Source organism: Tamandua tetradactyla, chromosome 7 (genome assembly GCF_023851605.1).
Source record: "Tamandua tetradactyla isolate mTamTet1 chromosome 7, mTamTet1.pri, whole genome shotgun sequence".
NCBI lineage: Eukaryota > Metazoa > Chordata > Mammalia > Pilosa > Myrmecophagidae > Tamandua > Tamandua tetradactyla.
Window position 1 is genome coordinate 132,088,497 of NC_135333.1, and position 14,192 is coordinate 132,102,688.

The window sequence follows — 14,192 nt, forward strand, 5'->3', positions numbered from 1 at the left end:
GCTTAAACTTCTCGTTTAAAGCCTTAAGCCCATCTCTTTCACCCTTTAATGTAGACAGTGTATCTAACAACAACCAACCAACATCTCTATAACTCTTATTTCTACAAAACTCTGTAAAGGTGTCAAAAACATTATCCCCCGGAGTCTGGCTTCGTACAAGCGAAGCATTAGGAGAATCGAATGATGATATTTTGACTATCTCCTTTGCCAACTCAGTCCATAGATTGGGAGTGTCATTCTGATTACGGGAATCAGAGTCCTTAGTGTCTCTGAGTCCAGTCAGAGTAGAAAACCATTCATAAAAACCCATTTTTAAGATTCTGTTCCTTAAGAACCACTCCTGGTACCAAGATGTATTAATTAGGGTTCTCTAGAGAAACAGAATCAACAGGGAACACTTGCAAATATAAAATTTATGAAAGTGTCTCACGTGACCGTAGGAACGCAGAGTCCAAAATCCACAGGGCAAGCTGCGAAGCCAATGACTCCGATGGATGGCCTGGATGAACTCCACAGGAGAGGCTCACCAGCCAAAGCAGGAATGGAACCTGTCTCCTCTGAGTCCTCCTTAAAAGGCTTCCCATGATTGCATTTAGCATCACTAATTGCAGAAGACACTCCCCCTTGGCTGATTACAAATGGAATCAGCTGTGGATGTAGCTGATGTGATCATGACCTAATCCTATGAAATGTCCTCATTGCAACAGACAGGCCAGCACTTGCCCAATCAGATGAACAGGTACCACAACTTGGCCAAGTTGACACCTGTCCCTAACCATGACACTCTATTTCACTTCATGTCAGTGTTGCAAAATATACCACTAAAGCCTTCAAGGACTCTTCCATGCTTCTAGAGCTGCAGTGACCAATTTGGCAGCCATTAGCCACCTGTGGCCATTTAAATTTAAATTAAATTAAATTAAAATTCAGTTCCTCAGTAGCACTAGCCACATCACAAGTGCTCAGCAGTCACAGGTAGCTGATGGCTACTCTATTAGTAGTACAGACAGAGAATATTTTCATCATTGCAGAAAGTTCTATCATACAGTGGCTGTTACAGAATATACCTGACACTAGAGTCTAATAACCCAATCCATTCAAAAACTTTAGCTCTAATGCAATTCACCCCTTTCACTCTGCTCCCATCAGCACTATTCATTTAGAGTTTAATCATCTTCTTCATTAATCTAAAGATAAAAAGTACAATTCAAGATGATAACTGTGATCCATATAAGGTCACAGTTATACTACAAAAACATTGGGCCTAATTAAGAATCCTTTTAAAAGTGTGACGATTTAAACTTTAAGGATTTTTACCATCAATAATTTATAATTTTGAGTGTCTTTATTTCAGTGACACAGTTGATTGGAGTGTGAGCACCTTCGCTGCATGACATAAATATTCCCTAGGCTTTCACCCAAGAGGTTTGGAGTCAGTCCTAATAATTATCTGTATTTAAATGCTCAGCAGTTCATGTTTGCTGCTTTTCGAGGCCTGCCATCATCATAACTAACATTAAAGGTTTTACTAAATGACCTTCGTCAAACAGATGGTCAGACAGGTTTGAGCCCATCTCTCACTTTGGGGCTCCATATCTCAGAATGACTGTGAGTTGGCCCACAGGGCCCTGGGTACTCTGTAGGGTCTAACCCACAGGACAGCTTGGAGAACTACGTGCGGCAATCACAGTCAGCATGTTGGAGAAAGAGAACATTTTTTATCCTGTAATACGTGCTATGACTATTTGTGCCAGAGGCAGTTTTTTTTTTTTTTCAAAAGTCTAACACAAAAAGTGTTAGATGGTACCTTAGGAATGGCAGTAAAAGAACAGGTGGGGGGTTAGGGTGGGGTGGGAGGTTCATTGTATGAATAGCCTTGCACATGAACACAAGCTCTTTTTTTTTTTAATTCTTTTATTTCATTTCCAAAGTTTCTAAGCACTTTCATTTCATAAAACTTCTACCTATAATTGGCTTCTTTAGCATGTGTTTTCATCTTCTTACTCATGTTGAATAAAAGAAACCAAGAATAATTATGCTTGTGGACAAGGATAAATAAGCATTTAAGGCAACCAACACCCGTTAGATATCCTAATTAGTGTGACAAGAGACCTGATGGGCAACCAGGGATTTAATAAGCCTGCTAATTACTAGAACATCTACAAACAGTTACCATGCCTTACAGTGTCGGTGTGGAAAGGTGCCCATCGATGAGCATGTACAAACCGTACAGTCTTGCCACATTCTGTAGCTATCCAATACTCCCAAAAGCTCTGAGTCTGACTTGGAGTGAATTCTCATGGAGAGAGAATGGGTTAGTACAGGCTGGTCTAGGCTCACTCATTGGATGACTAAAGTAGAAGGGCCGATCTATGAGCCAACTTACACCTTCATTTTTCCCTTCTCCTTCACGCTAAGAATGCAGTCATAGATGCTGGCTAGTTTCCAGCTGTGTCCAGTGCCATCCACATTATTTAATTTAATACAAGAGCCCTAAGAAGCTAGTAATAGAGATGAGGAAATTGAGATTCACAAAGGTTAAGTGAATTTATAGAAGGTCACACGGCCAGGAAATGTGAGGGCTAAGATTCAAACCTGGGCTTAGCTGAATCCAAAATCCATACTCTTTTCTCTCCTTTCACCACTTCCCAATTATAGAGAAAGACACATTAAAGTGCTCCTTGAAAAATAATATGCACATTCATATATACACATAAATACATACACATACACATACATACACATATATCATGACAATAAACTGTGTATTCCTGAACTATATATGATATTCTACTTTTGTTCATTTGCCCTTGGATTTTTAAAACATCTCCAAAGGAAAAGCCTAGGTGGAGCCCAAAATGTGAAACAAGGGCAGGGCTGCACTGGTTGAGCCAGGGTAAGTACCGGGAGCCCTGACCCCCATCCTTCCCTTCTCTCCCCACCCCACTGGGGGTCTTCAATAATCATCTGCATCAGACCCTATGCTTCCTAAGGACAATAGCTAAAGATGGCTTTTCATCTTTTTTATTTAAGTGTGTAGCATAGTTCTTGGGTGGACAGATTCTCAAAAAATATTTTCTGATGAATGATTGAGTGCTGTTAGCCATAATAAACCATTATTATTAGGGTAGGACCTTGCAGTTTCTTTGATAGTGAGAGGCTCAAGGCTCAAAGAGATGAAAAGCAAAGGTTAAGTCCTAAACATGGATTCACAGTCTTTCTTTTTTCTTTGAAATGTGTGGTTGTCAGTGAAATTATTAAAATTAGACAAGAACTGACCAGATAGAGTTCAGAGTCTAACTCATCATTTTTTTAAACCCATATTGAGTGAACACACTTAATTCCTTCCTTCCTTCCTTCCTTCCTTCCTTCCTTCCTCCCTCCCTCCTTCCCTCCTTCCTTCCTTCCTTCCTTCCCTTCCTCCCTCATTTTTTTCCATCCTTCTTTCACTTATTCATGGCAAACTGTGTGCTGGCCTCTGTGCCCACCACATAATTGGTCAGCTCATTCTCAAAAAAGAACATCTTTGTTCCAGAAAGAACATTATCTTTTTTGTGTCATTTAAAGAAAATATATTACATACCTTTTTTGTTTTTAGCATTGGCATGATGAAATGGAAATAGAAATTTCCTGACACCATTTGATTTTTCACACTCTTTTTTCAAAGCATCTGAAGAATAGATGATACGAATATGTTGGTTGGTTTCTCTGTTTGGACCACTCAGAAATTCTGGGTAATCATCAATCTGAAAAAAAACAAACAAAACACTAATTGAATTTATTGAAGACAAACACAACTACTTACCTATTCTAGTATAATAAATAGTCCAAAGCTTGGAATCAGTTTAAACTGTATTCCTAACTTTTATTCTATCAACTGGAACGTTTTTCCTTTTATTATTGTTATGTAATCTGAAGTATACTTTCATTTATGTGCGTGCATGTATATGTGTTCCTGCATGGAAAACAGTTTGAAATGCTATCCTCCAACAGTTCTTGGGTGTGTGGTTAACTGTGATTATCTCTGAACGTAGGATTATAAGTGATTGTACTAGATTTTTAATTCTAAGAATCAATTTTGTAATAGGATAAAGGTTGATTTTGTTTGTTTTTATTAGCCCTCCCTCCCATTGACCACTAGTATTTTAATCTACCCAATTTTTTTAGCCCTTATCCACACCCCCATTATTTATTTATTTGGCCTTATTTTTTTACTCATCTGTCCATACCCTGGGTAAAAGGAGCATCAGACACAAAGTTTTCACACTCACATGATCACATCGTAAAATCTATAGTTATACACTCATCTTCAAGAATCAAGGCTACTGGAATACAGTTCAGTAGCTTCAGGTACTTCCCTCTAGCCACTCCATTTTTTAGCCACACCTTAAACTTAAAAAAGGATATCTATATAATGCATAAGAATAACCTCCAGGATAACCTCTTGACTCTGTTTGAAATCTCTCAGTCACTGAAACTTTGTTTTTTCTCATTTCTCTCTTCCCCCTTTTGGTCAAGAAAGCTTTCTCATCCCAGGATGCTGGTTTCCAGCTCATCCTGGGAGTCTTGTCCCATGTTGCCAGAGAGATTTACAGCCCCTGGGAGTCATGTTCCATATAGGGGACAGGGCAGCGAGTTCACCTGCCAAGCTGGCTTAGAGAGAGGCCACATCTGAGCAATAAAAGAAGTTTTCTGGCAGTGACGCTTAGGCATCATTATAAGTAGGCTTAGATTTCCTTTGCAGGAATAAGTTTTATAGGGGCAAATTCCAAGATTGAGGGTTCAGCCTCTTGAAATGGTTGTTCCCATTGCTTGCAAGAATATCAGGAATTCCCTAGATGGGGAAATTGAATATTTCCTCCTTTCTTCCCAGTCCCCCAAGAGGACTTTGCAAATACTTTTTTATTCTCTGCCCAGGTTACTCAGGGATATATTAGGACAGCACAGTAACCTCTACAAACCAACAAGATTTCACACCCTATACAAGATTCCATGTAATTATGGTGTTCAAATAAACTGACACACAAGTTAAATTAGATAATGTGCTACCCAAAATATAAATTTTGTGCCAGTTTATACACTAATAGCTCAGTATCTTAGAATTTAGAAATAGTCATTACAACTTCAGAATATATGTGACTGCTGAAAGATCTTACAATCTAGGACACTTTACAGTAGACCCCCAATCTGATAATTCATGCTCTCAACTTCAATTCTCCATGTTTATATTTTATTGTTAGTCCATATAAGTGAGGAATGATAATATATGTCTTTTTATTTCTGACATTTCATTCAACATACAAGGTTCATTCACCTAGTTGCATGCCTCATAACTTCATTCCTTCTTGCAGCCACTCAGTAGTCCATTGTATGTATACACCACACTTCCCACTTCCATTCCTCAGTAGACGTGCCTTCAGGCCACCTCCATTCATTATGGATCAAGAACACTGCCACCATAAACACCAGTGGGCAAATGTCCATTCGTTTATCCACTCTCAGTTCCTCCAGGTATATGCATAGCAACAGAGTTGCAGGATCATATGGCAACCCCACCCTAGCCTCCTGTGGAACCACCAAACTAGCCTCTAGAGGGGCTGCACCTCTCAGCTTCCCTACCAACAGTGAATAGTTACTTCTTTCTCCACATTTTTTCTAGCACTTGCTTCTCTTTGTTCTTTTTTCTTTTGGGGGAGCGACAAGAGGGGGAGTTAATACATGATCAGGAAATCGAACCCAGGTCTCCCTCATGGAAGGTGAGCATTCTACCACTGAACAACCTGTGCACCACTCTCTCTGTTCATTTTTAAACAGTTTTATTCGCACATCATACAGTACAACCTAAGTAAAAAATTGATGGTTTCTCATATAATCACATAGCCATGACTTTGCCACCACAATCTATATGAAGACATTTCCTTTTCTTCCACAAAGAATCCCATACCCCTCTCCTATATCCCCTACTTGTTAACATTTAGTTTTGGCATAATGCCTTTGTTACATTCATTGGAAGCATATTACAATGTTACTGTTGACTATAGATACTAGTTTACATTTCTTCTTGTATACCATTCCATTTTCAACACCTTGCAATGTTGACATTCATTTGTTCTCCCTCATGCAAAAACATTCTTGTATCTGTACATTTAATCACCGTCATCGTCTACTCTAGGTATCTGTAAGTTATACCATCTCAGTCTTCATACTCTATCTTTCCTTCTGGTGTCATATGTGCCTCCAGCCCTTCTCCCTCCACCATACTCACATTTAGCTTCATTCAGTGTACATATATTATTGTACTACTATCAAACAGTATTGTGCTGTCCCTTTCTGAATTTTTACATTCAGTCCTGTTGTACAATCTATTCTTTCGGCACTAAATGCCCAATTTCTACCCTCTTTCTATATCCTTATAACCTGTGTTCTTAACATTAACTCTCAAAGTTGATTCATTAATGTTAGTTCATATTAGTGAGACCAAACAGTATTTGCTCTTTGTTTCTGGCTAATTTCACTCAGCATAATGACCTCAGTGTTCATCCATGTTGTTACAAGTCTGATGACATTATTCTGTCTTACAGCTATGTAATAGTCCATAATATGTATCTACCACAGCTTGTTTAGCCACTCGTCCATTGATGGACATTTGGGCTGTTTCCATCTTGTAAACAATGCTGCTTTAAACATCGATGTGCAAATATCCATTTGTATCCTTGCCTTCAGTTCCTCTGAATATATACCTAGTAATGGGATTTCTGGATCATATGGCAATTCTATACTTCACTTCCTGAAGAACCGCCAAACTGGTTTCCAGAGTAGTTACACCATTTTACATTACCACCAACAGTGGATAAGAGTACCTCTTTCTCCACAACCTCTCCAGCACTTGTCATTTTTGGTTGTTTTAATAATGGGCATTCTAGTGGGTGTGAAATGATATCTCATTGTGGTTTTGATTTGCATTTCCCTAATAGCCACTGAAATTAAGCATCTTTTCATATGCCTTTTAGCTATTTGTATTTTCTCTTTTGAGAAGTGTCTGTTTATGTCTTTTGCCCAATTGGATTGTATGTCTTTTTGGTGTTGAGTTGTAGAATTTCTTTATATATTCTGGATATTAAACTCTTATCCATTAGGTGGTTCCCATATATTATCTCCCATTGAATAGGCTGCCTTTTTACTTTCCTGATAAAATTCTTTGATGAACAAAACTGCTTAATTTTGAGGAGATCCTATTTATCTATTTCTCTTTTCATTGCTCATGCTTTGGTTACAAGGTCTAGGAAACCTCCTATTACAAGATTTATAAGATATTTTCCTCTAAAAGTTTATGTTCTTAGCTCTAATGTTTAGGTTTTTTGATCCATTTTGAGTTCATTTTTATATAGGGTATGAGCTATGGATCCTCTTCCATTCTTTTGCTTATGCATATCCAGTTCTCCAAACACCATTTATTGAAGAGGCTGCTCTGTCCCAGGTGAATTGGCTTCACTGCCTTATCAAAGATCAATTTCCTTAGATAAGAGGGTCTATTTCTGAAAACTCAGTTCAATTCCATTGGTCACTATATCTTTATATATATTTATGCCAGAACCATGCTGTTTTCACCACTGTAGCTTTGTAATATGCTTTAAAGTCAGGTAGTGTCAGACCTCCTGCTTCATTTTTCTTTCTCAAGATAGTTTTAGCTATTCAGGGCACCCTGACCTTCCAAATAAATTTGATTATTGGTTTTCCTATTTATGCAAAGTAAGTTTTTGGGATTTTAATTGGTATTGCATTGAATCTATAAATCAATTTGGGTAGAAATGACATCTTAACTATATTTAGTCTTCCAATCCATGAACATAGTATGCTCTTCCATTTATTTAGGTCTTCTATGATTTCTTTTAGCAATTTCTTATAGTTTTCTGTGTATAGATCTTTTGTGTCCTTAAATTTATTCCCAACATTTTATTCTTTTGATTGCTCTTGTAAATGGAATTTTTTCTTGATTTCCTCCTCAGATTGCTTATTGCTAGTGTGCAGAAACCCTACTGCTTTGGGAGTGTTGATCTTGGACCCTGCCACTTTTCCGTACTCATTTATTAGCTCTAGTAGCTTTGCTGTGGATTTTTCAGGATGTTCGACAAATAGTATCATGTCATATGCCAAAAGTAAGAGTTTTACTTCTTTCTTCCAATTTGGATGTCTTTCATTTCTTTTTCTTGACTAATTGCTCTGGCTTGAACTTCCAGCACAACACTGAATAACAGTGGTGACAGTGGGCATTCTTATCTTGTTCCTGACCTTACAGGGAAAGCTTTCAGTCTTTCCCCAGAGAGTATGATGTGAGCAGTGGGTTTTCATATATTCCCTTTATTATGTTAAGGAAGTTCCCTTCTATTCCTATCTTTTGAAATGCTTTCATCAAGAAAGGATGTTGGATTTTGTCAAATAATTCTCTGCATCAATTGAGATGATAGTGTGGTTTTTCCACTTTGACTTATTGATACGGTGTATTACATTACTTGATTTTGTTGTGTTGAACCAGCCTTGCGTACCTGGAGTAAATCCCACTTGCTCATGGTGTATAATTATTTTATGTGTTACTGGATTTGATTTGCAAGTAAAATATATGCATTTTTAACTAATAACTTTTTCCTGAAAATCTGTCATCAAAGGACTGGAGCGGGGAACAGAGGTAGTACATTGCTTTAGTTTGCTAAAGCTGCTGGAATGCTGTGTACCAGAAATTGGTTGGTTTTTATAAAGGGAATTTATTAAATTACAAGTTAAGGCCATAAAAATGTCCAAATTAAGGCATCCAGAGAAAGATACTCTCTTGACTCAAAAAAGACCAATGTCTGTCACATGGAAAAGCATATAATTGGCACCTGGATCCTCTCACAAGGCTTCTGGTTTCAACCAGCTCTTTGGGCCCCTGTGGATCCTTCAGGCTTCTGGCTTGCTTAGCATCTCAAGGGAAGGCACATTGCAACATCTGTTAGGCTCTGCCTCTCCGAACGTCCATGTCTATGTGTCTACTCTCTCTTTTGACATTTGAGGCATCTCTAAATGTCTATATCTATGTCACTTCTGGTCAAGTCCACCTTATGCCAGCTCTCTCAGTTCCTGGTATCTCCTAGGGCCTCTGCATTTCCAAATGTCTGTGTCTCTGTGGGCTCTAGGCATTCTCCAAAATGTTTTCCCTTTTAAAGTACTCCAGTTACCTAACCAAGAACCACCTTGAATGGGTCAAGTTACAACTCCATCTAATCAAAAGGCCACACCCAAAATTAGTGAGTGGATCTCCATGGAAACAATTGAAAGAAAGGTTCCACCCTAAACAATAGGTCTGACCCCAAAAGTCTGGAACAGGATTGAGAGAAAATGGCTTTTCTGGGGTATGCAACAGTTTCAAACTAGCGCAGACATCTAACATAACTCATGAAGAAGTTGTTTATTTTTCATTGTGAAAAATAATATATATACAAAACAGCAATAAATTTCAAAGCACACCTCAACAATTAGTTATAGAACAGATTTCAGAATTTGATATGGGTTACATTTCCACAATTTTAGGCTTTTCTTTCTGGCTGCCCAGGACTCTTGAGACTAAAAGAAATATCAATATAATGATTCAGCAGTCATACTCATTTGTTAAATCTTGTCTGCTCTGTTATAACTCCACCTTCTTCGTTGATCTTTCTCCCAAACTTCAGGGATATTTTGGCTATATCTATTCTAATTTTTCATATTGGAAAGGGCTGTCAATAATATGGGATAGGGGATGAAACTAGTTGATGTTCTGGAGAGACTAGCCCCTCTGGGTTTCAGGACTTAACTGGGTTAGGAACCCATGTAGAGATTGTAGGTTTCTGGAAAGTAATCATAGTGCATGGAAACCTTTGCAAGATCTCAGATAGATCCTTAGGTGATTTTTAGGGGTTGGCAGGAAAGGTTTTGCTTAAGGTTTGAAAAACTATGATAAATAACACTCTCTAGCTGAAGCTTGCATAAGAGTAGCCCCCAGAATAGCCTCTCAGTTCTTTTTGAACGTTCTCAGCCACTGATACCTAATTTGATAAATTTCTTTTTCACCTTTTGGTCAGGAAGGCATTGTCAATCCCACACTGCCAGGGAGATTTTCATCTCTGGATGTCACGTCCCACATAGGGGGAAGGGTGATTTTACTTGCAGAGTTATGCTTAGAAAGAGAGAGGCCACATCTAAGCAACAACAGAGGTCCTCTGGAAGTAACTCTTAGTCATAACTATAGGTAGACTTAGCTTCTCTGCTACATAAATAATCTTCATGAGAGCAAACCTCAAGATCAAAGGCTTGTCCCTCTATGCTAACTTGGCAAGTGAACTCACTGCCCTCCCCCACATGGGACATGACATCCCTGGCAATATGGGACAGGACTCCCAGGGATGAGCTGGGGCCCAGCATCATGGGATTGAGGAAGCCTTCTTGACCAAAGGGGAAAAGAGAGAAATGAGACAAAATAAAGTCTCAGTGGCTGAGATATATCAGAGTCAAGAGGTTATCCTGGAGGTTATTCTTATGCATTATATAGATATCCCTTTTTAGTTTATGGTGTATTGGAGTGGCTAGAAGGAAGTACTTAAAGTTGTTGAACTGTATTCTAGGAGCCTTGATTCTTGAAGACGATTGTATAACTGTATAGCTTTTACAGTGTTACTGTGTAACTATGAAAACCTTGTGTCTGATGCTCCCTTTATCCATAGTAAGGACAAATGAATAGGACAATAAGGACAAAAATAAATAAATAATAGGGGGTGATAAGGGCTTTAAAAATGGGTAGATTGAAATACTAGTGGTCAATAAGAGGGAGGGATGGGGGTATGGAATGTGTGACTTTTTTCTTTTTATATCTTTTTCTAGAGTTATGCAGAACATTTCTTGTTCTAAAAATGATCATGGTGATGAACACAAAAATATGTGATAGATTGTGACCTATTGATTGTATATTTGAATGGACTGTATATATGTGAAGATATCTCAATAAAAATATTAAAAAAAAAAAAAAAAAAAAGGATCAAGGACTTGGCCTATTGACTTGGGAGTCCCTAATACTGAGACAGTATCTGGGGTTTCCCTGGTGGCAAAGTTAAATAGTTCCATATTTTTTCTCCCATTCTTCAAGGGACTTTGCCTTTGCCAATACTTTTTTTTCTTTTCTTTTTTTTTTTTTTACGTGGACAGGCACCAGGACTCAACCCTGGGTCTCCAGTATGGCAGGTGAGAACTCTGCCACTGAGCCACCGTTGCCTGCCCTGCCAATACTTTTTGAATATCTGCAACATACTCTGGGATATTCTGGGCATTACATTAAGCTATACAGGATTACAGACCCTCATTTCCATCCTGGGCTCCATGCATTTGGCTTGTTTAAATGATTTATTCAGACAGGTTGAGTTAGATTATGTGCCACAGAAAATTTACGTTCTGGGCAAAATAAGCCTCTCTTCCCTCGGTCTCACACAGTAGGTGAAGCTCTAAAATACAATGTCTTCTTTACCCATATATTTACCTTAGTCCCGACTTGATTGGCTTTGTTCTTATCTCTACTTGAAGCCTGATCTCTTTTTCAGTTTCTTTAACGGTTGTAGTATGTGGCAATGCTGCCTTTCAGACCTGCAGAACTCCTAGTCTGAGTCTTAGGTGTCATACAGGGACCCAAAGTTCCAGGGGAATACCAGGTTTTCTATATGTAGCACAGTCTCTCAAAATCTAGAAATAAAAAATTACAGCTGTAGACTAAATGTGATTGCTATAAGTGCTTACAATCTAGGCTCCGATTTTCTTCTAAGTATTTTCTAAATGCAACCATACAATATTTGCTCTTTTGTTTCTGGCTTATTTTACATAATGTCTCCAAAATTCATTCACATCATTGCATGCCTCATGACTTCACTCCTTTCTGTAGCAGCACAACATTCAATCATATGTATACACCACAGCTTGCCATTATACTTCTCATTCCGTGTATTTTTCAGCCACCTCAATCCATTGGGCATCATGTATAATGTCCAAGGTCAATAGTCCATGTCTCACATTATTCTCACTTAATTGTATAATAATCAACACCCTCAATTTTAGACAATTTTTATTGCTTCCAAGAGAAAAAAAAACTGATAAACACACCATCACCAAATAGAAAATCCAGACCTCCCATTAATTCCTGTCCTCCCCTGCAATTATTTAATTATTTACCTTAGTATTGCTGTGCTACTGTTGCTATCTTCCTGTTGACCATAGCCCATAGCATGCAATAGTAGTTTCCCCCCTTACCTACTATTATTTACTCTTTGTACAAGATTCATCATACCTTTGAAATAGTTCATTCAAGAACTTATTTATATCTGTAGTGTCAATTGGTGGGATAGACGGCTCTATACAACCCACTTCAATCATGTTCACCTTCAATATGGTAATATTACTTATAGACTCACAAATGAACTGCTTCACTTCTAACCATTACCTTATATGTAAGTTCATCCTCATTAGCTAACCATTCACCCATCTCTAGCTTCCATGTATCTCTAGGTACCCTGTATTCTGTATTATAAGCCTCTGAGTTTACCTTTACTGAGGCCATAAAAGCAAAATCATACAGTATCTATCCTTTTGTGTCTGGCTTACTTCACTCAGCATTATGTCCTCAAAGTTCATCCATGTGTCATATGCTTCAGGACATCATTTCATCTTACGTATAGTATCATATCATCTGAAAACAGTGATAGTTTTACTTCTCCACACAGAACCTTAACTCACAAATCCCTCAGGACTCCTCAGAAGACCCCTCCAACCTCTGGCTGGCACGACGTGTTCACCAGTGATAGATATTTCAACAATAATACTAGGAAACTTCAATACACCACTCTCCTCTATAGACAGAACAACCAGACAGAGGATCAACAAGGAAATAGAGAACTTAAATAATTTGATAAATGAATTAGACATAGCAAACATTTATAGATCGTTACACCCCAAAGACCATGTTATACATTCTTCTCTAGTGCTCATGGAATGTTCTTGAGAATAGATCATACGCTGATGCACAAAACAGGTCTTTATAAATGTAAAAAGATATAAATTATTCAAAGCATTTTCTCTGATCACAATGGAATAAGGCTGGAAACCAATAACCACCAAAGAAGCATTAAAAAATATATGGGGCTTAAATAAAGCACTTTTAAACAATGAGTGGGTCAAAGAAAAAATTGCTAGAGAAATCTATAACTACTTGGAGATGAAGAAAATGAGAATACACATATCAGTACTTGGAGGATGCAGCAAAGCCTGTGCTGAGATAGAAATTTATTGCCTTGTATGCTTATATTAAAAAAAGAAGAAAGAGCAAAAATTGAGGACTTGACTGGTTACCTGGAGGAACTAAAGAAAGAACAGCAAACAAAACCCAAAGAAAATAGAAGAGGAGAACTAACAAAGATTAAAGCTGAATTAAGTGAATTGGAGAACAAAAAAAAAACAATAGAAATAATCAATGAAACTAAAAGTTGGTTCTTTGAGAAAATCAATAAAATTGATGGATTTCTAGCTAGGCTGATGAAGAAAAAAGAAAGAAGATGCTGATAAATAAAATCAGAAATGACAGAGGGATCATCAACACGGACCCTGAAGAAGTTAAAAAAAAAAAGTCTTAAGAGTATACTATGAACAACTACACCAACAAACTAGACAACTTAAATGAAATGGAAAAATTTCTAGAAACACACGAACAAGGTACACTTGCTCACATAAGAAATAGAAGATTTCAACAAACTAATCACAAATAAAGAGATTCAATCAGTCATTAAAGATCTTCCTACAAAGAAAAGCCCATGGTTAGATGGCTTCACAGGAGAATTTTATCAAATATTCCAAAAAGAACTAACACTTGCTTAAACCATTCCAAAAATTGAGGAAAAAGGAATACTGCCAAACTTAATTTATGATGCTAACATCACTCTAATACCAAATCGGGTAAAGATGCTAAAAGAAAGGAAAACTACAGTTCAATTTCCCTATGAATATAGGTCAAAAAATTCTCAACAAAATACTAGCAAATCAAATCCAATGACACATTAAATGAATTATACACAACAACCAACAGGTTTATGCAGGAATGCAAGGGTGACCCAATACAAGAAAATTGATTAATGTAATATAGCACATTAAAA

The 14,192-nt window shown here is 37.6% G+C and overlaps 1 protein-coding gene across 8 annotated transcripts in view; it reads right to left on the minus strand.

The window, feature by feature from the left end:
* C7H12orf56 (chromosome 7 C12orf56 homolog) overlaps positions 1-14,192 on the minus strand; it is a 199,221-nt gene that overhangs the window by 159,037 nt on the left and 25,992 nt on the right. For all 8 annotated transcript variants that reach the window (XR_013155772.1, XM_077111297.1, XM_077111292.1 and 5 more), the window contains exon 2: positions 3,584-3,746. Coding sequence is in view for 7 of the 8 variants with exons in the window: in XM_077111297.1 (XP_076967412.1) it covers positions 3,584-3,746 (163 nt within the window). In the remaining variant the exon portion in view is untranslated. The remainder of the gene's footprint in view (positions 1-3,583; positions 3,747-14,192) is intronic.